Source organism: Andrographis paniculata, unplaced genomic scaffold, assembly GCF_009805555.1.
Source record: "Andrographis paniculata isolate CXL003 unplaced genomic scaffold, ASM980555v1 Contig46END, whole genome shotgun sequence".
NCBI lineage: Eukaryota > Viridiplantae > Streptophyta > Magnoliopsida > Lamiales > Acanthaceae > Andrographis > Andrographis paniculata.
Genome location: NW_026137580.1, coordinates 3,018,660 through 3,045,776, shown reverse-complemented (window position 1 = coordinate 3,045,776; position 27,117 = coordinate 3,018,660). Strand labels below are relative to the sequence as shown.

At 32.9% G+C, this 27,117-nt stretch overlaps 1 protein-coding gene across 1 annotated transcript; it reads right to left on the bottom strand.

Annotated features, from left to right (window-relative positions):
- Nucleotides 1-11,001: 11,001 nt before the first annotated feature.
- On the bottom strand, nucleotides 11,002-26,723 carry LOC127252549 (exocyst complex component SEC10b). Its single transcript, XM_051276768.1, has 25 exons — nucleotides 26,320-26,723; nucleotides 24,619-24,714; nucleotides 24,270-24,518; nucleotides 24,112-24,186; nucleotides 23,937-24,038; nucleotides 23,688-23,738; nucleotides 23,483-23,588; nucleotides 22,957-23,076; nucleotides 20,895-20,986; nucleotides 20,080-20,245; nucleotides 19,926-20,002; nucleotides 19,524-19,622; nucleotides 19,356-19,446; nucleotides 18,506-18,591; nucleotides 18,200-18,373; nucleotides 17,509-17,562; nucleotides 17,253-17,381; nucleotides 17,023-17,115; nucleotides 16,795-16,941; nucleotides 16,513-16,610; nucleotides 16,223-16,307; nucleotides 15,855-15,913; nucleotides 11,591-11,689; nucleotides 11,412-11,495; nucleotides 11,002-11,266 (listed from the first exon to the last, which is right to left on the bottom strand). Exons 2-25 carry the CDS (start codon nucleotides 24,712-24,714, stop codon nucleotides 11,194-11,196), a joined length of 2,505 nt encoding a protein of 834 aa, XP_051132725.1. The 5' UTR covers nucleotides 26,320-26,723; the 3' UTR covers nucleotides 11,002-11,193.
- Between the last annotated feature and the right edge of the window lie 394 nt (nucleotides 26,724-27,117).

Sequence of the window (27,117 nt, the reverse complement as noted above, 5' to 3'; positions counted from 1 at the left end):
TGCTATTCATGATTAGTGGAGATTCAACGGACTTGGTTCAATAGGAAAAACCACCTACATGAATTTGTGTTGTCATCCTTAGAAAATATATCTTCTATCCATCATCGAGTGGGAAAGACCGAGCAACGAGTATTGATGTTCCTTTCATTGGTGTAGAAAACATCCTGAGCTTTCAATAACTTATAACTATACGTTGATAGAGTGCGTCGGGATACTTATACGAGGTCATCTATGCAAGTGCAAAGTGAGAGCATCTTTAATTAAACTGTTGTTAAGACAAATATGTTCTGTAAGACCTCAAATGAAAACAAATATGGGACAAGTGAAAAATGAAGTGTTACTGATTTTGTAATAATATCATAGGCCCCATTTGGATGAGTTTCTGAAAAAATAATTTTGGTTATTGCTTTTAAGAAAAACATTTATTTTTGTATATATTAGTTTTTATTTAAAAGCAACTTTCGAACTCCAAAAATATATATTTTTGAAAAAAAAAAAAAGGAAAAACACTTTAGGAGATGCTTCTGAAAAAATTGAATTGCAAAATTAAAACATAAATTACTACTTTATCTAGAATAATAAATAAATTTACAAGATAATTGAGATATAATTTTTTTTTTTAAAAAAATAGTATATTAGATAATTTAATATTTTTAAATACCATAATTTATAAAAATTTAGACTAAAATATATTTAAAGTTAATTTATTGTGATATTAATATAGTATTAGCAAATATAAATATTAATTATTTCTACCGCTAACCACTATTTTATATTTGATATAAATATATATAATAATAATATATAATACGTATGAATATATATTAAGTATATGTATGCTTGTGCCGTGTGAATGCATTAAATATGTGTAATGATTACAAATGTATGTAATGTGTATTAATTATTATATATGTAATATATATGTATGTAGGTAGAATATATAAGGTAAATGAATTAGCAGAGGAAGAGAGTAAAATTGCAGTATTTTCATTTCGATGAATTTCATTATTTATAGGCAAATGAGATTAATGAGTGCGGCTAAAATTATTACAACGATTAGCCTACGTATATGATTCGTGGCATCAATAGAAGCACCCACACTTCATCTAGATTGGGTATATGTATATACTTCGTGTACATTTCATAACACTCTCCTTTGGGTGCTTTTGTACAAAAAAATATGTCTTGTTAAAACCTTACTAGGAAAAAATTCTGTAGGAAAAAAAAATCATATTGAAGATAAAAGAGTACAACATTCTTGTACTTATTTGCTCCCCTGATTTGAATATTATTTGAGATCTCTTAACCGACGCATCTCAATCTTCTTCACCAATTTTTCAAATGTAGCAGTTGGCAAAATGCCTTAGTTAATATATCCGCTAAATTATTATCTGATCGAATTTGTAGGATATCAATTTCACCATTTTGTTGAAGATCATGAGTAAAAGAATTTAGGTGAAATATGTTTTGTTGTATTCCCTTTAATGTAACCCCTTTTAATTGGGTTATACAAGTCGTATTATCTCTATACAATGTAGTCGGGAGAATTTTATCGTCGGGTATTAACCTACAATTTTTCAGAATATGTTAAGTCATTGACCTCAACCAAACACATTCTCAACTAGCTTCATATATTGCCAATATTTTAACATGATTTGAAGAAGCGGCAGTTAAAGTTTGTTTCATCGATCTCCAAGAGATCACCGTTTCGCCACAAGTGAATATATAGCCAGTTTGAGACTTGGCTTTATGAGGATTAGATAAATATCAATTCATGTCAAGAATCTTTCGAGTAAAATACCCAAGATCAATTGTTCCTTGGAGATAGCGAAAAATGTGTTTAATCTCATTCCAATGTCGTCGACTAGGCGATGAGCTGAATCTTGCCAATAAATATACAACAAATGATATATCAGGTCGAGTGCTGTTAGCAAGATACATCAATGCACCTATAGCACTCATATATTGCACTTCAGGGCCAAGTGTTTATTATTTTCATCTTTTGGTCAAAAAGGACATTTGCCGGATCGAGTGCTCTGACGATCATTGGGGTACTTAGCGGATGTGATTTATCCATCAAGAATTGTTTCAGTACCCCTTTTGTATAATTTGATTGGTGGATGAATATTCCACGTTCCAAATGCTCAATTTGCAGACCAAGACAAAATTTAGTTTTTCCAAAATCTTTTATCTCAAAATTCTTTATTAGATATTCAACAGCTTTCAGAATTTTATCGGGAGTTCCGATCAAATTAACTCCATTGACATATACAGCGATGATTACAAATTCAGACCCGTTTTTCTTTATGAAAACCCATGGGTAGATAGAGTCATTTATGTAACCTTCTTTTGTTAAGCTTTCGCTGAGACGATTGTATCACATTCAACCCGATTGCTTGAGCCCATACAAAGATTTTTGCAATTTGATGGAATATGATTCTTTTGGCTTTGATTTGAATGATTCAGGTATGTTAATCAATTATGGAATTTTCATGTAGACATCATTGTCTAAGGAGCCATAAAGATAGACAGTAACCATATTCATTAATCGCATATCAAGATTTTTGCGTACTGCCAGACTCACCAAATACCTGAATGTTATTTCATTCATAACGGATGAATATGTTTCTTCAAAATCAATACCAAGTCTTTGGGAAAAACCCTGGGCTACAAGTTTTACTTTATATCTTGTGATATCATTATTTTCATTTCTTTTCTCACAAACACCCACGTGTAGCCAACAGATTTTACATTTGTAGGTGTTTGGACTATGGGGCCGAATACTTGTCGTTTATTCAATGAGTCCAATTAAGACTGAATTGTGGCTTTTCATTTTGCCCAATCATCTCTTTGCCGATATTCATCAACTGATTTGGTTCATAATCCTCGTCATCTTTCATTATATTAAGTGCTACGGAATATGCAAATGCATTATCAACAGTTGTTTTCTTTTTATTCCAATATTTTCCACTTGTGGTATCTTCCTACATTTCAATAACTTTTTCATCACTTTCATCAGAATTTTTAGTATCAACCTCTTCAGAGATTGTACTGACCTTTTCAGATATCTTATCATTGTTGATATCTTCACCAGTATTTACGATTTTCTTCTTTCATAGATTCTTATCCTTGGAACCCAACGGACTGCCACGTTTTACGTAGGCAGTATGCTCGTTAGCACTCGACACCTTCCCTTTTGGGATATTTATTTTAGTTGGTGCATTTGTTGCTGCAATATATGATTTCGTAACTCTGGCAGCATCATTAAAAGCGTCAGACAATTGATTTGCAATTTTCTACAAATGCACAATTATTTGAACTTCAAGTTCACTATGTTTTGTACGATAATCAAATTCAAGTGGTATTTTCCACGAAATTTCTTTTTTCAGTTGATTACTATCTTCCCCTAATGTCGGGAAATGAGATTCATCAAAGTGACAGTCTGCAAACCTTGCAGTAAATAAATCACCCTTTGTTGGTTCAAGATATTTCGCAATCGAGGGTGATTCATACCCGACATATATACCCAACCTTCTTTTAGGTCTCATTTTCGTGCGTTGAGGTGGCGCAATTGACACATAAACAGCACACCCAAAAATTCGCAGATGAGATATATTTGATACTTTTCCAGATACCAATTGAGTAAGGAAATAATTGTGATAACTTGTCGGCCTTATTTTTACAAGGGTTGTTGCATGCAATATAGCATGTCCCCAAGCTGATACGGGAAGTTTAAACCTCATTAACAATGGTCTAACAATTAATTGCAATCTTTTGATAAGGGATTCAACCAGGTCATTTTGCATATGTACATGAGGAATAAGATATTCCACAGTAATCCCAATTGACATGCAGTAATCATCAAATGTATGTAATGAATACTCTCCAGCATTATCTAAACATATTTTCTTTATCGGGTGATCGGGATATTGTACTTGCAATTTAATTATTTGTGCAAGTAGTCTAGCAAAAGCTAGATTGCGAGTAGATAACAAACATACGTGTGACCATCGCGTTGACGCGTCAATTAGTACCATAAAATACTTGAAGAGTCCACACAATTGATCTATAGGTCCACAAATATCACCTGAATTCTTTCCAAAAAATGTGGGGATTCAAATTCAACCTTTGTTGGAGATGGCCTGATTATTAACTTCCCTTGTGAATAGGCAGCACAAGCAAATTTGTTCTAACTCAAAATATTTTTCTTTTTCAATGGGTGACCATTTGAATTTTCAATAATTTGCCTCAACATTACATTTCCAGAATGCTCAAGTCGATCGTGTCAAGTTTTAAATTCACTAGTAGCCATTTGATATACTAGATAATATGTTTCAAGGACACTGACTTTTGAGTAATACAAGCCGGAATAAAAAGATGACAACTTTTCTTTCACAATTATTTTACCATTCACAATCCGAGTTATCAGAATATACTCATTTCCTGTCTTATTCAATGTTTCAATATGATACCCATTTTTCCAAATATCACTGAAGCTCAGTAGATTCCTTCGAGCTTTGCTCGAGAATAGGGCATTTTCAATTGCCATTTTTGTCCATTTTGGGAGAAATACAGTAGTTTTTCCTGAGCCTTCAATAATTTTCGATGCACCATTGATAGTAATAATAGTGGTATTTCCCATATTCAGACGAGAGGAATAACTTTTGTTTTTCAAAATGTTGTGAGTCGTAGCACTGTCAATAAGGTAGATATTTTCATCGGCTCTAAAATATTTGGCATCCATATCTTTGCAAGAATGTAGAAATAATAAAAGATATGTATTAGTAACATAATCAAAATAGACTTATATTATATGGGGTAATACAAACAATGGGGGCAAAAAACATCAAAATAACAAAAGAGATGCAACAACATTTATCATTTAACATCAGCAACTATGTCAAGCAGATCATCGGGATCCAGGTGCGTAATATTTTCATTCATCACATCATCAAATGACCTTTCTTTTGAGGCCTGATACAATTCAACCAAGTGACTGGTTGTGCGACAAACATGGGTCCAATGACCTTTGATTCTACACCGGGTGCATTCTTCGTCAGTTTTTGTTTCTTCTGGTGTTGAACCTCTGTTGAGGTATGTACGGCCTTCTCTCAATATAACTCCGATTTGGCACATATCGGGGTCTGTTCTGATAATTATTGTGACTGTGTGTGTTTGTCCGACCCCGTTCGCGATTCTGATTTTGATCGCGATCAATTCTTTGATTTCTAACCTGCCCACGGCCATGCACCGGATTTTCCGGTTGTATTGCATTTGCCTCTAGAAATAGATTTGCACCTGTCGGCCAAGATTTGTGATTTTTCAACACTAATTCATTATTTTGTTCGGATAGTAAAAGACAGGTGATCAGCTCAGAATATCTAAAAGTCTCTTTCGGGATATTACTGCTGCAAAACCATATTAGAGGCATGAAAAGTGGAGAAATTTTTCTCCATCATATCAGATTCAAATATATTTTTGCCACACTATGGCAGCTGTGATGTTATTTTAAACATGACAGAATTATATTCTTGGACTATTTTAAAGTCCTGAAGTCGTAGGCTTTATCATTCGCTTCGTGCCCTTGGCAACATAGTCAGTCTCATATGATCATATTTTTCTTTCAATTTCTCCCACAATTCAAGTGGAGATTCCAACATCACATATTGCATTTTTAGTGCCTCATCGATGTGATGGCACAAAAAGATCATGGCCTTTGCACGATCTTGACTCGGAGAATTTTTATCCCGGGAAAAATGGTATTTTCCAAGCCCGTTGATGCTAAATGCATTTTAACATTGCGAGCCCAGGTCATATAGTTTTGGCCAGAAACGAGAAGAGTGAGAAATTCTTGTTTGGCAAGGTTAAACATAATAAACAAATAAAATATAAAATATTACCTTGCGGAAATTAAAATATATAATAGTGCTAATAACGTATTGTGATACTAGTATAGAATTAGTCAATATAAATTTTAATTATCTTTAGCGCTATCCACTATTTTATATATGATATAAATATATATAATAATAATATATATAATACGTATGAATATATATTAAGTATATGTATGTCTGTGCCCGTGTGAGGACATTAAATATATGTAATGTGTATTAATTATTATATATGTAATATATATGTATGTAGGTAGAATATATAAGGTAAATGAAGGAGCAGAGGAAGAGAACAAAATTGCAGTATCTTCATTTCAATGAATTCCATTATTTATAGGCAAATGAGATCAACGAATGCGGCTAAAATAATTAGAACGATTAGCCTACATATATGATTCGTAGCATCAACAGAAGCATCCACACTTCATCAACGCTAGGTATATGTATATAATTTGTGTACATTTTATGACATAAATATATTTTTATATTATAATTAAATTAAAATTAAAATAAATTTATGCCCACTTGTTAATTTTTACCGTTTAAAAAATACTTTCAACTTTCTTATATCCAAACAATTATATATTTAATATTACTTTTATAAAGATGTATTCAAATATAAAATAGAACTAATTGTTGTGCCTTTTATGTCTTCTACTGCTTCTAGCTTTTGGACTAATACATGGCCCTGCCTTTAATATATGCCATGACAAAATAGTTTAAAACTAAAACTCAATGGTCCATCTGTACGCTCATATATATTGAAACAGGAAAGTTCAAAGCCAAAACATATTTTACCCTATGCGAAAAATCTCTTTGAGTAGAGTCGATTTTTATATTTATTTTAATTATAAAATTCTCGTTTCGAGATAATTTAGGAATTCTAATATTAAATAACATTTCTTGAAATTAAATATTTGACATTTTCTTAAAATTGAATTTGATAAATAAGAAAGAAATTCGAGCAACATTATTTTGCTACATACCGAACTGAGTAACTAGGACTTGAACTTAGAATCCATCAATTGGGTTTTGGGATCGAGCGATAAACTAAAACTGTGGCTCACGAAGCTGATAGAAAAAGTCAAAAAATTCTATTTGAATTGAATGTATAAATTTTATCATATTTGTACTTTTCTAAGATTGGGGAGTGAATGGTGCCGATCATATAAAAATAATATTTTCTCTATTTTGGCTAAATTGTCCATATTGCTCTAAATACTATTTAGTTAAAATATAATTAATAAGTAATTAAAAAATATTTATTCATTCTCATAATAATCGACACATTTTTCATTTTTGTCTTCTCGTAACAATGGACACATTTTTATTTTTGGTAAAACTTACGAAATCAAAATATATTTAACAATTATAAATCAACTTAATTAACAATATAATACTCTCTCCGTCTCAATACAATAGTCTTGTTTACTATTTTTGTCCGTCCCAAAATAATAGTCTTATTTCCATAAATAACTATATCATTGTATAACTACGTTTACTATTTCATTATTATTACACAATTGTCACTACCTTTTACACTAATACACTCACAAGGGCAAAAATGTCTTTTACCTATACTTTTTACCCACTATCAATATAATATCAATATTCCTTAAATCTCGTGTCTAACACAACAAAGACTATAGTTTCGAGACGGATGGAGTATATAAAGTCATTTGCAACAAAAATATCCATCAAAATATCTCCAAAATTTTATTTTGAACTCCGATACACAGTTGAAGAGGCTGATTACGAATGCTACATGGGGGCGATCCTGGTCAGAAAATGCTAAAATGGTGCCTCGTATATGGATAATAGAAGGGCGCTTATGCCCCGAAGGTGGCGCCTTAAGGGAAGGCCCAGCCCAATAGGGGCAGCACACACACCCCACCCATTCAAGCGCACCTCACTCCAAGTAGGGGTGTCAAAAGTAAACCCGACCCAAAAATCAACTTGTTTGACCTGAAATTTTTCAGGTTCGGGTTTGAGTATTTCGGATTTGAAAAAAATCGGGTCGAACCGAACCCGAAACAAAAAAAAAATTCGTGTTGTGTTCGGGTCGGGTTTCGGGTTGACCTGATAACCTGAAATATAAAAATCAGGTTAGGTTTTGGGTTTTGTATTTCGGGTTGACCTGAAATTTTTATTATTATTATTTTAATTTATAATATTTATATTATTTTAAATATAAAATAATATAAAAATTAAAATAAAAATGATATTTTTTAGGTCAATTTATTTTTTCTAAAATTTTTGGGTCTATTTTGTGTCGGGTTCGTATCGGGTTTGTTCGAGTTTTGGGTGATCTGAAACTAATTCAGGTCAACCTGAACCCGACCTGAAAAAATTCGTGTCGTGTTCGGGTCTAGGGTTTCAGGTTAGATTTCGAGTTCGGGTCGGGTTCGAGTTGACAGTTTTTTTTTTATCCTCATGATTCAACTCAACACGAACACGACCCGAAAACACGAATTGGCACCCCTAACTCCAAGGGTCTAGTTGGTGTTTGTCCTTTTTATTTTCATTTGAATTGAAAAGGGCAATTCAGTCTCAATCTTTCAATTCATACTTTCTTTCTTTCGACAATAATAAAATATTTATATATTTATATTTATATCAAAATTATTTATTTTTAAAATTAATTTATTTTTAAAAGATATATCAATATATCAATATGTAGAGAATAAAATTTTATATAATACATAAATATAAAATATAAATATATATACAAAAGAAGAATGTAGATTTTTAATTTTTTTATTTTAAAATTTTGCTTACTTGGCACTATGTGAAGAAGAGATGCCTAAGCTCATATGTTACCTATCACCCATTCAAAAAAAATTTATTTTTATATCTCTTAAAATATATATATTTATATCTACATTTAAAACTCCACATCTTTAATAAAATTAGTTTAGTTAATAATAAATAAATAAAAGTATTTTTTATTTACTTATATTATAGAAAATTTTATTCTTTACAAAATAATATTCATATTGTATATATTTTTTCTTGCGACATAAATTTTAAATTATTTAAATACATATATTAATTTTTTAATCATATATATATTGAATTTATTTTAAAAATATTAATATTATTAATTACATAGAATAATATAATAATATAATAATTTATTATTATTAACTAATTAAACATCACTATCTTAAGTACCATGTTCGTACCTAAAGGAATCCATTATTTGAGGACGAAGGGGATATATTAGTAAAATAATTATTGTATAATAAAAATAAGAGTAATATATGATTTTTCGTCCCTTTTATTACTAACTTGTCAGTTTTTGTCAATTTATTTTTATAATAATAACTTTTGTCTATTTTATTAATCAATATGTCAATTTTAGTCTCTCTATTTTAAAATGACAATTTTCATTCTTCATTCATTTAAATAGCTCAATTTTAGTTCTTAATTATTGCTTCCTTTAAAAATTAATATATATACATAATTATTTTTATTTTAATTAAAAATCATACTATTTGTTTTTATCGTAAAAGATAAAAAAAAAAAAAAAAAAAAAAAAAAACACCACCTTAAAATGTGTCAAAAATTTTGAGTTTATTTTTATAATCGAGGTAGTGTATAATTTTTCATCCAAATATTTTATTCTTAATTATTACTTAAATTAATTTATATTATTTTTTAACAATTTCTACGCAAATATTGTCTTTGGGACAAATCGTTTTAAAATAAATTTAAACACCAAATTTAAAAATTATTCATTTAAATAGCATAACTGCAGCTATTTGTCTTAATTAAATTGTAAACTTATGAAAATAAAAGTCTTTTATATATATATATATATATATATATATGATATTAAATGCTGCGACATTTTCTTTTGTTGATAATTACTATAAAGAGAATAATTTTTTAAAAACAAATTTTTTAAAAATAATATATTTGGATGACATGCATATTATAAATATATCTATTAAATTTTTAAAGAAATGATAATTATAAATAAAATCAAAATTATATTAATTGATAAAGGATCAAAAATATCATTTTAAAGATAAATGTAGTAAAATCGGCACAAATAAGAATAAAATGGATTGGAAGTATTATTTTACCAATATAGAGATTAAAATTGATGCAAACATGAATAAAAGAGACCAAAAATACATTCTACCCTAAAAATTATTATTATTTTAATTAAATTAAAAAAATTATAAAATTTAAAATGTATAGTTATATTTTTATTTTTTAAAATAATATTGTGTGTGACTAGTCAAAATAAAAAAAATTAAAATAAAATAAACATTTTACTTGAGACAGAAGTAATTTTTAAGAATTCGTAATAGGAAAATTTCTTATTGAGTGGAAGTTTTCCCGCAAACCTTTGCCATATTCGCTATTGACTTCAATAACGGTGCTGCTTCCATAGGCATATAAACCAATTGTAACTCATTCTGTACAACTTCCTCGACTCTGTTTTCTTCATCTCTTGATTTTCATTATCACCAAACTTATTTTTCAACAAGAGTAAACTGTGTGTTTTTAGTCCCGTAACTGGACTCCCTGTATCAAACTAGTCCCGTAAGTGAAAAATTTCCGCTGTTTTAGTCCTCCAGCGCTGAAGACGCCCGCGTGGCTCGCCGGAGGTGACGTGTCCGCCAGGTGTCGAATTTTTTTAAATTTTTTTTAATTGGACCAAATAAAAAAATACAAATAAAATTAAAATAAGTTTTTAAAAAAATTTAAAAAAAAAAATCCACATGTCCGCCAGGTCAGTTGACACCTGGCGGACACGTTACCTCCGGCGAGCCATGCCGGCATCTCCGGCGTCGGAGGACTAAAACAACGAAAATTTTTCACTTATAGAATTAGTTTGCGACAGGCTCCACTTACGGGATAAATTGTCCAGTTACGAGACTAAAAAAACAGTTTACCCTTTCAACAATATATATATTTAAATATTCTATATCTTATTTGACCGTATTTCTAACAACTTGATGTTAGTTCAAGCATCTCAATAAAAAAACTTAAAATTGCAAAATGGATAGTATCTTATCTAAAAATGAAATCGATGAGAAAAGCTGAGCAGTTAATAGAAAGAGAGAGCGATTCAAAGAACAAAGAGTAGGCAACACAACAAATGAGAGAGTCGACTCTATTCATTTAGATTCCATAAAACAATAACTAATGTAGCAAGTCTATACTCATTTCAGCAAACCAACAAATTAATCAATCAAACTTCATGCCAATATGTTGTATCAGTGCATAAAAAAAACAACAAAGTAAAGCAAACGTACCAGTGTCTAACCAAAACCATTTCAAGCTAGTTAGACCACAGAGAGCTCAGTTTCGAGGCCAGCTTCGCACTCTTGTAGTCATCCCGGAGCTGAATAAACCTGGTTTTACAGTTTTATATGTTCAAGTAATGAGATGACCAAATATAAACATCGTATTAGGACCGCCCATATGGTTTTACAAATCTTAGCAAAAGGATTATCAAAACCAGGACTAAAAATGCAAGTACAAGTATTCGTTGCATACCTTTGTGCATCTTTTCGGATGCTTGGTGTTCCCTCAAATAGTGATGACAGACTCTCCGGTGCAACGATGAAGACATTGGCCATACTGAAAAGAGGTTATGGAAGTTAATAAAGTGGGAACATTGGAATATTTTTCTTTTTTTACCTTTCTTAGTTGGAGAGGATGTGTAAGTTACTTACATCCCCAGTAGCTCAAACTTCTCATCTACTGTGGGAGCATTAAAGCTTCGGACAAATTCTCCATACTCTGTTATGTCACGTTTGAGCCGCAATCCTCCACTGCAGACACAACACAATGAAAATTACAGTGAAATCAGCATCATATGGGCACTAAATTTCATCTATTTTGACCAGACAATGATTAATCTCCACTCAAAAGAATAACACCTTTCTATAATAAATCAAGAAAAAGAGGCATCTACTAAAGCTTTCTGGAAGATGGAGATCACCGGTTACCTATCCTAGAAATTAATGAAAAAGATAAGTTGAAAATCGAGTTACTAATTTATAAGATTCCTTGTTGAAAATACTGGAGTGATAAAAAAGAAAGGATCCTGTTTTCATGTTTCCCAGGTCAAACTCTACTGGCTGAAATACTCCTTCTAGGGTTGAAGCTGGACTATTGCTCGAGTTCTATCATTCCCATGCATTTCGCATCTTTCAAGGAACGAGTAGTCCGTACTTATTTCAAAAGACATTTATAGTATTTTTCCATTTGCATAAATATAAGTTATGCTCCACGATAAATAGACTGGGTAAGAGAGCAAAATGATCTCAAGGAAATCCAAGGCATGGGATCATTCGAATGCATCTGAATGAGCACACAAAAGATCTATTTTAGCCAAGGCACCTTGAAATGGTAGAGTATTATAGTTCTCACATTACTTAGTAACCAATGTAATAAATTGATTCAGATTCAGAGGAATCATGGCACAGAATGAAATTAGAAGTATTTTGCTACCGGTACACATATCTGAGAAACAAAGAGTTCCTTGAGTTGAGTATTAGTTGATTTGATAATGTACTTGTTAACACATAAAACTCAACCCCATTTCTTGCAACCACTCTATAGTCACAAAGTGAAATTATTACCAATCATTTGCCCACACCTATCCCCGATCAGGGGAAGAAAACACTCAAAGAAAAGATGAATCAAGTGTGTCATTAACTCAGGGGCATCAAGTCGATGCTCAACTCAGGACCTATGGCTGGTTTCACACATATGAATTGTGGAGAATCATCAAATGCCCAATCAAACCCGAATCATCAGCCCAAACCAATAACTGACCGTCAAACCAATTACAGGAAGGAATCATAAAATATGAAGATATACATGAGAGATCAGCCATATCTCTGATATATGGTTGGGTAATCTAAAGGTTTATGTTAGACGAGAAAAGAAAGATCAAGTTCACTTAGGGTTAATGGTGGCACAAGATTGACTCTAGAATGGGCTTTTGTAATGTTTTATTTTATTTTATTTCATTTCATTTTTTTGGGACCCCCAATAGTTTTTGGGTTACGTTCCCCAGGGTATGCCTAATGTTTCTCTTTTGATATTTATATAAGCTTAATGTATTCTCTTTGTAAATCGCACAAAATATACTAAGTGAAAATATCAGCTTAGCCGCCCCCAAACATACATCTTTCTAATCGAAAATGGATCAACAAATTCTCGTCTTCTTGTACGTGGGTTTGTGTGCCTTTTTTGCTTTCTTAATTTTCCCAATTTTCACAACAACTATTTATTTTATGTGTCTTGAGTAAATAATATAAATGGATCCATATATATAAGGTCAATCTAGGTCAAACATATATACAAGTTTATCTAGGCCCTAGGGAATCATTAGGGCTGTGTGGTTGCCATCCCAATCCGAGTTCGCACTATGGTTCCAAGAGCTTATATGGTCTAAAACAAGCCCCCAGACAGCGGTATATGAAGTTCGAAAACTTCATGATGAGAATAGGGGGCACAAGAGATATGAAATAGACCACTGCTGCTATGTGAAGAAGTTTAAAGGTCCATGCATCATTCTACTTCTCTATATGGATGATATATTGATAACTGGTGCACACATGAGAGAGATCAATAAGCTAAAGCAACAGATGCCTGAGGTATTAGAAATGAAAGACTTAGGTCCAAACAAACAACAACTTGGGATGAGTATAATTAAAAACAAGAATTGACTCTCTGACACTATCTCAGAAGAAGTATATCGGGAAAGTATTAGAGAAGTTCAACATGAATAGTGAAAGACTAAGCCAAGAACCACACCTTTGGGAAGCCAATTGAAGCTTACCAAAGATCAGTCTCCTAGAACAGACAAAGAGAAGGTAAGGCAGAAATGGCTAAAGTCCTTATGCATTTGCAGTTGGTAGCCTCATGTATGTGATGGTGTGCACCAGACCAGACATTGCTCATCCAGTCGGGGTTGTTGGTCGCTACATGTCAAATCCAGGGAGAGAACACTGAGAAGCTATCAAGTGGATATTAAGGTATTTGAAGGGTACTTCAAAGATGAATTATGTTTCAGATTAGGGGTGTGCATCGAAAATGAAACTAGTAATTCGGATATTTGAATTCGATTTTTTCGAAAAAGCTTTTAAAAAAATTCCGACCAAATTCAACTTCAAATTCATGTTCTCCAATTTCAATTTCTCAATTCGAAATTAATTTGAATTCGATATTTATCAAATTAATCGAATTGAATATAAGTATATAAATTTGAAGTATCATGATTTAAATTTATTAATTTGTTTAAAATATTATACTAATATAATTACATATAAATAAAATAAAATAATATAAAATTATAAATTTTTTAGGTTTGGTGAATTGATGTTATATAAAGTATTTTTTTTAAAAAAATAAAATATATGTATATATAATATTAAATAAAATAATTATTTAAAGTTGAAATCGGTAAATCCGAATTCAAAAATGGTAAAACCAAATTTGAATTATTTTCGAGAATATTGAATTTGGCATATTCGAATATCGTCCGAATTACCAAATTACCGAATTCGAATTCGGTCGGTAAATAAAAAAATCGGTAATTTTGCACATCCCTATTTCAGAGGCAAAGATGTGATTCTCAGATAGTATTTTGATGCTAATTTGGGTGGATGCAAAGAGACACTTAAGAGCACTACAAGGTAATCTTTACACTGGGAGAAACTGCAGTTAGTTAGATGTCTAAACTTCAGAAAAGTGTAGCACTTTCGACAACAGAAGCTAAGTATATAGCCGTTGCTAAGGTTAGCAAAGAATTAGTTTGGTTAAAGAACTTCTTCTTGGAGTTACATAAAAAAATAGATAGATTACTCAATGCACTGTGACAATGAGAGTTCAGTTAAACTTGTTAAGAATTGAATCTATAATGGAAAACGAAGCATATTCGGGTAAGATATCACTTAATCAAGGATTGATGATCCATGAAATTAAAGAACATCTCAAGCACTATAAATCCATCCTATCATGGAAAATGAAGCATATTGGGATAAGGTATCACTTTATCAAGGATTGATCAATGAGAGAACAATGAAATTAAAGTACATCTCAAAGCGCTATGAATCCAACAGATATTTTCACAAAGACTGTGATGCTACACAAATTGAAGTTATGCATGACTTTAGTTGGTCTTCATGAGAAACAATGAGAAGATTGGGGCAATCAAGTGAACCCGAGGATTTTACAGCAGTACAATGGAACACAGATGTTTCAAAGCCTCCAAGTGGGAGATTGTTACGTGTAGGCTTCTTTAGGGGTAGTTAACCCTAATAGGATAATTGGAATTTGGGCCCAATTCTGATTAACCCTAACGTAGTCTATAAATAATAACTCCTATACTTGTAAAAGTGTGTGCCTCCTCATATTGCAGAAATAAGAGAAATTCTTGGTTGCCCTCGTGGATGTAGATCAATAACTCTTTATCAGCCAAACCACGTAATCTTTTGTGTACTGTTTTCTTGTTTGTATGTGTGAGTTAATCCTAACAATAAGTAAGGTACTCAATTAAGTGTAAATGAAATATTGAAAATATGACTTCTTTTCCTTCCTCTCTTTGACAATATATATATATATATATATATATATTTATAACCTCAGTTGATATGAAGACTTATATTCTAATTTTAGCATAATTAAAATTTGTGCTATTCTCAATCAATTCAAAATAGAACCAAACACACCGCCGTGATGTGCAATGTCAATTATATTAGTTCATGGTTGAAGTTAAAAAACTACATAAGTAATTATTTATATTGTGCATATCTTAACTATAGGTGGTGATGTGGATGACAAGAGAAAAACTAAATGAGAGTAATGTGGATCAGTTTGTATCGGGCGTCAACTTGAGCCACGACATTATAATGGCAATCTTTTCATGACTAGCTTATGAATATTGGAAGAATGCAGCTCCAAAAAGCAATATAAGTGAATTACCTTGGATTAAAAGTGAACTTTTGCCAATGATTCAGTAGAACCTTATGCAAGCGATTTCCCTGAAACCGACAACCACTAAATTAAAATTCCGAAACATCTATAGTCTACACATAGAAAATTTAGAATGGGACCATTTATTTCAATAGTAGGGTAAGTATTTGAGTTTAGTGTTCAATAGTGATTTACAGCACACCTGTACAAGACTCCCAAAGTAGAGGAATCATTTTTGTAAAAATTAACTTAATATGCTAATCGACCAACTCCTTTTGAAAACAATAAAATAAAAATTCATAATTTATGTGTTACTCCTATTCAGCACCCTTTAATATCTTACTGTTATTTTAAATTTCTAAGAGTAATAACCGTACCAGCTCAGTCAGGAATGCTTGTTTGTTAAGACCTTCAAGAGATGTGAATGCAGATTCAAGCACTCGGGATAGATAAGCAACAACCCTAATGAAAGGATAAGTGTCAATATTAGCAGGAAGAGAAAAAGATCCTTCAAGTTAATGCAGTAATGCTACTACTTAAGGATACATCAACCATGCTGGCAAAAAAATAAAAAAAAAAAAGAACAAACATTTTGATGGGTGCATTATGCCAAAATTGACAAATTTAAATTAGTTTGCAGAAATCGAACATGACTGAAATTTCACACCTTGCACAGGCAGATGTAGGCCGATGATCAGGGACAATTCCGTCATCAGGTGACCTATAATCTGTTGATTTTTGTTCAGCTGATAGAAGCCGTTCAACCTTACAGAATTTAGAGGATCAGTAACTTCAGAAATTAGATAATAATAATAATAATAAGTACAACAATAACAACAAAAACAACAACAATAATAATAATAATAACAATAATAATAACAATAATAATGAGCAAATTGGTCCAATCGGTACCCAAATTCAAAGCAATTTAGAACTCATCGCCACAAACCTCAGCCATCACTGTTTCAATGCATTGTTGGAGTCCCTTGTACGCAGAGTCTTCTGCCTTGGACAGTGCTGTGGACATTTCTTCGCAGGCAGCAGCATGCGCACCATCCACAGGTAGTAAAAGTCGGGCGATAGAGTTTGCAAAGAACTGCAAATAGAGCTTGATATGAATAATACAGAGACAAACCCAGACTGTAAATTGAGCATAAATACAAGAGAATAAACATACTTGCTGAACAATAGCGACACTGCTACCACACCGCTGTACAGCAACCATAAAAGATTTGAAACTGCTTTCACCAGCTGCGGCAGCAGCTTCTGCCTACATTTGTAAATAAAGGGGTTTATACGAACACAGAACAATCTTTATGCTTAAATCTCAACAAACCAATATAATGCAATATACAAAAACTCAGCAATATACAAAGAAAAATAATGTGGAGATTGTGGAGTGATTACAGCAGAAGCAGCTGCAGCTGCAACCCTTCGACTGACGCTAGTTCCCAAAACAAACCGTTCCCTCAGTGATGCAGCTTCCGTAAGGCTGTCTCGAGCTCTTTCTAAACCCTCCGTTATATATTGACTAACCTACAGTAGGTAACAGATGGAGAATCCCAACACACACACAAAAAAAAAAAAAATGGAAAGAAAGAAAAGTTATAATACACACAAATAGATTAGTAGTCAGAACAAGGAAAAGGCAAGGTTAATTCACCTGATCCAAAAGGCAAGTAAAAACAGCCCGGACATTCGCTGTTAGGGCTGGAGGCTGCACAATTGCAAGAGAATATCAATAAATTAAACACCTACAGAAAAGGTTACCAATTCAAGCTGACTGGAAGAAAATGGCATTTCATTAAGATGACTGGAAGTTGAAGTTTAACCTGCAGTTCTTACTGAAAAAATGTGACCTCAATATTTCAGGAAAACTGAAGCTAACAGAAAATAACTATCAGGGAAGGAAACCAAACCTATGAAAAATTGACTGTAGCCTAAAATCAATATTATAATTCCAACAGAATCCTTTAATATGTACATTAATAATGAAGGCTTCTGATGTTTTTCTCATACACCATCTTTTTTCACCATTTTCTGGCTGTGGACAAAAGTCACTCTTAACAGGATTGGTATAGAAATGAGACATGCAAAATAAGGATACACTATACATGTCTCCAACAAGAGGCTGCCAAGAATTAGTCCCACCTACCAATCCGCCAGTAGGGGAAATATGCAAGAAGAAAATATAGAAGTTCACAACTCCATGTATATTACCCAAATATACTAATTCAAAAAACCATAGCTTATAATAACCAACATCAGTCTGGCTCACTGTTAAAGCTCAACTACAAATGAGTTCCACAGCACAAACTCTAATGTCAAAATACTGTATTAGAAAGATTATATACCTGTGGAGAAAATAAGGTACATCTAGATACAGCTTCTTCATTCCAGCGTACGAATTCTGTTACAACAGTGACTGATATCTGCAGTTGGGAAGATGATATGGAAGCTCCTTTTGATCGCCCAATCGTCCCTGTTGATTCAGAGGATTGAACACTTTCTGCCCGTAGCTCATCCATCTACACATCAGGCAAACTAATATTAGTCAAACCCGTGATTCATACCACAACTATATAGACAGCATTAAGAAAAGGTTAACAGACTAAATTGCAAAAAGTAAACAATAATGCTCCTGGCAACTTGTTTCAAACCTTTGATTTAAACAGTTGCCTCTGAGACGCCTGTTCATACTCAGCGTATACGTCTTTATGGGGAAGAAACAAAGACTCCGTTAAGCCTGAACAGCAGGTTAAACAAATGTTACATGAATGCCTTTATAAAATCTTTTACCAGATAAAATAGTGCACTTATAATAGAAAATGCTCTAACAATGAGTTCACCCTCACGTCAAATAGCCTTAAAGAGTTCACAGGCTGTTAATGGTTACTGCCTAGAGATTCTGCATAATGGGGTTTTTGCATATCATGTCAACTTGGCTTGGAAGTTTACAGTGTTCACTTATTTTTGTTACAAGGTATGGTCCTATCTATCCATATATATATATATATATTACACTTTTCATTCAAACCATATCCAGCATAAATTCATACTTCATACGAGGCTAATTAATGCACAGTTCAACAGGTTTCCTGTGGATTGTTAAATATTCATGGTCTCTTTCCATGAGCCTTATAAACACCATAAAAAATGCACAACCTTTTTCATAAGGTTGGTTTGTGGAGTGTCACTCAATCAAATTGTGTTCAACATGGATATAGAGTGCTAACTTATGCATTTGTGACTCTCATATTTCCAAGCAGTAACTCTTTTATCAAGCATTATAAATATTGCAACCTTGAATCAAAATATATGGAAAGTACATTACAGATTTAATCATATTCAATATCTAACTAGAACACAAGCAAATACACAAATCCTAGGTATCATTTCATCGCCATTGTTTGAACATCAAACATACCAAACAAAAGTCACAGATCAAATGCATATTATATTATGAAGCCACTTGACTATAGAAAGTATTAAAGAAATTCATAGTTCTACCTTCAACATCCAAGTCACCACACCCCACACTATGTAAATCTCTAGCAAGTTCCTGAGTCTTTTCATAAGCCACTGCAAGCAATCTAAGATACTGAGGACAAAAAAGAAAGTTGGTTAACATTAGCTTATATATATTCAGAGGAGTGAAATGTCATAGATGACACTTACTAATATAAGTCCACCTTCTTCCATGGGAGGAGGATTGTGTAGAGATGGTTTATTCAATAGCTTGTCAAGCAGTTTAGGAACTCGGTCTTCCATTACACGCTACAAGTCAAATAAGATCTCTAAGAAGCTATATTCAGGACACAGTTATTAATAATTTACAGGTTCCTGTTTATGGAACCTCATTTTCTATTTCCAAAAATCATTTGCATAATTCTCTAGAAGCATAACCTAGTATATCTTCATAGATCTTACAACATGAAGGTTTCAGTAAAAATGATGAAACAACAATGAGCGTAGTCAATTTCAAATTATGCATCCGATCCAGAAAATTATAAGTTGGTAAAGTTGTGAAGCCACTGATAACCCTGTCATATAAAAGAAAAATAAAGCAATCAACAATACCTGAACCAATATAGACATGACGTCATTTGGTGAAGGAAACACTGCTCTTATTGTTGCTGCTTCTTTCCGTACAGTATCTGCTAGGCAATTTAACTGAATCAAAAAGAACATTTGGAAACCATACCACCATAAAAACATATGGGATCATTCAAACCTGTGATTTCTTTGTATAAGGTAGTGAGTCCACTTGCTACATTGCTTGGACTTGGTAGAGAGCCAGAGTCACCAAGAACCAAATTGGCATCTGCATTCATGACTTCCAAATCAAACATAGGACGTAGTCCCACATAGTGTTGCATTGCACTCGTACCCCTGTTGAACTGAATTTCAAAATAATAAATGAGAGCATTGAAGGCAGAAATTTGCACATATTACTGTCACTCTAGTGTCCTTGTTTTCTGAGACCAATTAGTACATTATGAAACAATTTTTTAAAAAGGAACTGAGAGACATTTACTTCCATATTGACTTTCACAGTTTCAGTTACCTTATTTGAAAAACGTACATAATAAAAAATAAAATCTAGAACAAGTATCTATAGATAAGATCTATCATACAAGATATTAAACAGATTTCTGGGACAATTTATGCGATTTGTTTGAAGATTAGTTGTCGGTTAACTGCCGTATGTAGATAATTAAATTAATAATACGTATCCCAACTAGCTTAAGCTTTTAGGTGAAACGATCATTTACATCATCTAACATAGTATCAGAGTCTTAAATTTCGAGTTTGAGTCCCACTGTCTCCATCCAACATATATCCACGTGCAAGTCTCGTATATATTTCCTTGCACGTGAGGGGACGGTTGACTCCCGTATGTAGATAAATAAATTAATGATATCTCTACTAGCTTAACCTTTTAGCTGAGGTGGTCATCTACATCATCTAACAAAAGTTAAATATTATTATTATCTAGAAAAATTATCTTCAGATATGATCGACCATGCAAGATCTTAAACAGATTACCTGGGACAAAATTTTTGCACATTCTGCCATTGTAGACAAATCCCGTTTCTGTGAAGCTGCATCAAATTTGGAAAGCAATCTATTTTCCAACTCTGCACTCATTTCAAAAGGGAAGTAATGTCATTCGGAAAGACCAGTAACCAATATTAATCCAAAATAATCAACCAACAAGAAATGAAACATGGAAATCCTTTGAAGCAACTTATCTAATAAAATTTCTTAACAACCAGCTCTAGGGATCCATTTCAATGTAAAACAGTTGATTATTAATGGACTTCGAATAAGTAGTTATAAGAGAAACTCCAAAAGATTCCATATATTAAACTTCAATACAGAAGATTAACTGAAGCAATAGAACCATAATTAGGCGATTCAAAGTATACAAGACATTGAAAACAGTATATGCATAGGCAGAACACTCACTCATTTAAGCAAAAATAACTGTTAATTAAGGATAAAGAAGGCCAATTCTCAAAGTTCTTGGAATGTCTCTACTGAAATCTACATTTTGAATGAAATCATGATGGTTGCTAAAACATAATTCACTACTCATTCCTAGAGAAAGAAATTAATAGAACCTTCATCAGTTTGACACTACCACTATGATCAGAAACTGAAATGATATGCATGCATCAGCATTTTAAATTGCCACAACCTAGCAGTTTTTCTTATGAGATTGTTTGGTACCTGACTATTACACAACGATATACTATTCATGACATCAATAATTTGTGTTGAATTTCTTCGACCAAGTCTAATGTTTGTTCTTCTGTTATTCTAGAGAAGTATAAGGTGTGTGTGTGTGTGTTTGTCTTTTGGATGTTTTGGGCATTTGAATTTAAAATTTTGTATATAATATTTTAAATAGAAATAGGTATTGCATATGAGTTTATGGATGAAAAAGATTAGTTAGAAGAGATGTTGAATGGAACATAGATGTTGGATGTGATATATTTCTTTATTTTTGGCAGGGTAAATAGTTTACTTTAGTAATCGCATAATGCAAAAACAAATCAAAAGCACAGACAAACACACCCTTACATTTTGAAGTCTAGTGTTCCCAACTAATTCGAGACCAAAATGAACTAACGAAAAATATAAAATCTTTCAAGCCTTAAAAACAAAAAAGATAAGGGTACAATACAAGAGAAAACAAATACCTTGTGTGCAAGATAAGACTACAAAATAAGCATAATATTATTAACAGATTGCTGCTGTAGTAAGAAGTCAAGCCGTACTGTGTTTGATCTATTTCATTAGGACCATCAACTTAGTGAGCGTTTGGCCATGTTTTGGGGAGGGTTGAGCACTTTGGATTCAAAGTTCTTTAATGCAAAATTTATTTGGATATGTATTGAGGGGTAATGTTTAGTGTACATTGTAAGATGACCAATAACTGGTTTATTCAAGGTTGAAAATATAAACAATCACACCATACGAATTTATCCCACATTGTGGGGTTGGCTATGGATGGCATGCTACCATTGTATGGGACCGTGACACATTGCTTCCAAATCATGCGAAAGAAAACTTCTGGTTACTGTTATTCCTAGGAAGCTTTTGCACTGTTGCAGTTCATGCTCACAACTAGTATTAACTTGCAAGAAAATAAAAGAGACTTTCAGAAACCACAACAAAGATAACAAATGCACACACCAAATGACAACAAAATTGAGCACAAAAGTAACCCTAAGATATGATTGCCTCTAAAATTAGCTAACTCAAATAAATGCTTTGAACAATGCTATAGATATGCACCTCTGATAATCTTCATAGATGATATACAAAGAATAGGTTATATTGGATTAACTCTATGCTCTTCAACTAGACAGTAAGCTATGCACATGGTCCATCACATGTCCATGATTGGTAGAGAGAGGACAAGGAAAATGATGGTACACGATCATGCCTTCAGATTCAAAGAATGAGATTCAGTCTAGCCAAAAATTGGCTGGAACTTAATATCAGGAGTACTTCCAACGTTTAGCAATATTTTCATGAGGTTTCTAACATTATTTATCAATTGGTGAAGTTATAATTAAAAGCATATAACATGTAATACCATTACAATATTCCTGCAGATTAGCAACAGCTACTTCTAGTCCTCTGCTTGCTGTTGCGTTCCCAACAACTGATGCAGCACCGACACCTTGTCTTCCAATATCTTCCTCAGCAAATGATCCTGGTATCAAGTATGTTAGTGAACCTTGTGCAAAATCATAAATAAACACATCAATAGATTAATTATATTTTTCAAGAAAAAGTGGCATGAAACTTGGTAAGAACCTCCAGGGAGCAACTTTACAGCTTTTGGTATTTTCAAAGCCAAGAATCACCACTGAAGAAACTTGAGCTATGCTCCATGAACAATGAAAGGTAGCTAAAACAAATCTCTTAAGAGTATCATTACAAGGAACATACTAAACATATTCTCACAAGCTTGACTAACATATACCATTAAACACATCACTTCTACAAAGTAAAGATAACACAGAAGTTTCTAATGCAGAGCTGCCGGTGATGGTCATATAACATAGTGCTTATGAAGTAGAATCATTATGATCCAGTTCAGGATAAGGACAGCTTACTTAATTTTTGTGCAATTGAAGCTGCTTCAGCGACCTTACTATCATCGGAGAATAGAGGTGAAAGTTCCATTAGGTCACCCGGGCTGCTATTAAATTCCATCAAGTACTGCAATATGAGATTCTTTCAGTTCACTTAGAGAAAAAATATGGCTAACTATATGTCGACACCACTTCAAAATAAAGAATACAACTCCATCAAAATTACCTTAATGAGATCTATGGTCTGACTGGCAGTTTCTCTCTGAGAATCAGCACTCTGTACAATTTTTTTTTTTTTTTAACAAAAAGAGACTCAAATCTTGGAAGGAATAGGCTTAGAATCAAGAAAGGTAATTGCCTGAAGTTTGGGCCTTTTTTTGATGAAATAGATCGGTTTGCATTCAATTAACAATAAACTGAATGAATGAACAATGAAAAACAAAAGAGATGATGTTTGGAATTTTTACAGTCTTACCTGCAGATGATCTCCTATCTTAGCTGCAGTTTGCCCAACACTGGATATACGCGAGTCTAACCTCGAGAAACTATCAAATAATCCATCAACACCTTTCTCTAGCTGTATAAGATATAGAAAACAAGGCACAGTTACTACCACATTGAATAGATCTATTTATTCCAACCTAACTTGCCTCGGAAAGCGTCTTCCGATGCTTGGAGTCTTGGGAAGCAACTTCCTTCTTTAGGTTGTTGAGTTTGCCATCAATCTGCAAGGAGTTACCCAACTTAGAAAAATTATCTAGCAAAAGGATCACATAAAGATAATCATAAACAGAGTTGAAGAAATTACCTGTTTCCTAAGATCAATCAGTTGCATGCATGAATTCTTAAACAAAGACAAGAGAGCATCTACTTCAGGAAACAATGGGCTGGGTGGTCCCTGTAAGATTTTTCCCATATCTGAAGGAGTTCGCATATGACCATTTGGCATACTATCACTTGCCCCATGCCCTTCTGAAGCATCTGTGTCTTCTTCTAAATAAGATGGCAGGAGTTCATTAACCAAATTCCCAAACAAAGCATCGAATGAGAAGTCACCCTGCAGATTATACAAACACATAGCAGATATAAATTGTCACTTGTGTGAAGTACAGCATCAGGAAGCATGCACATGTTTAAACATGCATTTAGGGCATCACCTTAAAATCATCGATGTTGAGAACAAGCGGATAGGAGTCAATTGATGAAGATTTAGAAAATCTATCAGTTCTCGCCCCACTTCTAGTCTCTTTCATCTGAATTTATGTTAACTCATCAGGAGCTTGAAAAACAACTTGAGCACCATAATTAGTTCACAGAAAGTGAATTCAGATCAAGCAATCAATTTCAAAATGCATGCAAATGCACAAATCAAGATCAGCAGGGATCAAACATTCACCTGGAACCACAAGGTTTGAGTGAAGCACAGAATGAATAGTTGCAACTTTTTATATGTAGTATGTTCTATGCAAACACATTCAGTTCACATTTAGTATAAAACTTTAGCACATCAGGAAATTTGGGTGCTAAATGAGTAAAACAGTGTCTCCTATCCACACAGAATTTATGCAGACTTCAAGGTAGCCAACAAGATGATGTATGACGATACATACCAACCTCGCCAACCTGGTTAAGTTGTTTTGAACTCAGTAAGATGTTTTTGAAACTCAAGAATCATATATTGCTAAAGCAGTCGAGGGATTAAGACTTCAAAATGTCAAACATTTCAAACTACAGCACAAAATGTAATACATTATGAATTTCACTAAATCGTATAGAACATGAGCTGAGATTTATATATATCTACACATACAAACACATATGTTGCAATCAGAATCAAAATATGACTTGGAATTAAAACTGGGTCTAGACATAAATCCTTCTGTTATATACCTCCACATCTTAAGACTAAGAATGTAAATGGGTAAGCCCCTTGTATCAATATTAAAAATCAATAAGACTCGTGTTATAACTCTAACAACAAACTCATAGAAGTCGAATGGTGCTTGTATTTTTGGTGAATGCCTACCTCAACAAAATTTTAGCATTAATAATTAAAATAAAATGAAGAAACAAAATCAACTGAAAGATAAGAATGATTGTTGAAACCATGCAACTTTAGATGTAGATTTACTGTAACTTTACCCAATCACGTTACTATTAAAAATCTCATAACACACAAACCCAATAACTTAAGTGATATTTGGCCTAATTGCACACACTCTTTACTCTCTCTCTCAGTATTCACATCTAGTCACTCCAGCAAGAGCAACTAAATTGCAAATTCACACGCTCACACACACCAAACATAGAGAGTCACTCAAGTTAGAATTGGTTTAACAACACACACAGAATCAAACACGGTTTAGTTCATGTTATTTCCGGAAAATATCTTTAAGCGCACAATTTGTTACATGCTCACACAGAAGCTTCAGCAAGTTTTGCCTTAATTGTGTAAAAGTACATGCTGTACGAGTAACATTCTGTGGTCTCTATTTGATTTTTTGTCATGTCCAAAGAAGATAAGAGGAAGAAATCTCCATGGTATCATTACAATTCTTCCTGACATTAATGAATACATAACATTAGAATTTGTCCATAATCAGTATTCTAATCATAAGCCAAAGGGGCACGACAACTTCCAAAGCGCATCGCTTCACAAAATAACCAAATTCCACTAACAATCGCACAAAGATCACAAATAAAAGAAAGAAAAAAAATCATCAAACTTATCAAACAAAATTCTGAATTCAATCCATCAAATTAGAAACCCTATGACTCCTGGCGTGCAGCGAACCATTGATCAGAAACAGTGTAAATCCCAAGAAATCAAAGGGAAAAAAAAAAAAAAAAGAACTGACCTCGGAACCAACGAGAACAAGAAGCGGCAGTAGGAGACAAAATCCGAACACCAAGGAAAGCGTAGCTCGGATCGGCAAGGTGATCCAAATTTACGTCAAACAGCGACGAATTTCGGGGAAAGAGCGTGAGTGCCAAAAAGGAAATCCACCGCTGCAACAACTGCTCTAATAATTTCGTTTATCTGCAACTAAATGAAGCTGGACGGAGTCGGAACCAATGCAATCCTTCCTCGTTAGAGTTTGACCAAAGCGATGAAATTGCCGTTGAGAGAAGTAACTCCCGACGCTGTAACTGTTTAGCTGCTGGTGGTGCTCCTTTCTAATCTTCTTCTTCTTTCTTCTTCCCCTTTTCCTTTTCCTGATTTGATTTTCCTTGTAAGATGCATATACTAGAATTTATTTATTTATTAGTTATTTCTTCTTAGGTTTTTCCATCCGTCATCGTTATTGTGTTTGTTTCTCCTTAAAATATAAAAATAATAGAGACTTGTTCAATCGGTTTCGAACCGGCGGTTCATCAAAATGAAACAGAAATCGAAACCGATTTTCTCACGGCTCGAAGAAGCTTTCGTTTCTCTTTCCTCCGAGCCATAAACTGCCTGTTCAAATCTGCGGTTTTCTTCTGTTTGAACCGGCAATTTTGTATTATTTCATTTTTCATTTAAAAGTTATAATCACTTTGTCTCATGTAATATGGGTGCATTGTCGTATATACGATAATTTAGATAAAATATAATGAGTAATTAATTAAAAAATATATTAGAAAAAATAATTATATATTAAAATTAAGATAAATAG

Coding starts and splice junctions, on each gene's coding strand:
- LOC127252549 (XM_051276768.1), bottom strand. CDS start 24,714: ATGAAAGAGACTAGAAGTGGGGCGAGAACTGATAGATTTTCTAAATCT. Junction 19,623..19,925: donor TCATGTCTATATTGGTTCAG/GTATTGTTGATT, acceptor TTTGACTTGTAG/CGTGTAATGGAAGACCGAGT. Junction 19,447..19,523: donor AAGAAGGTGGACTTATATTA/GTAAGTGTCATC, acceptor TTTTGTCCTCAG/TATCTTAGATTGCTTGCAGT.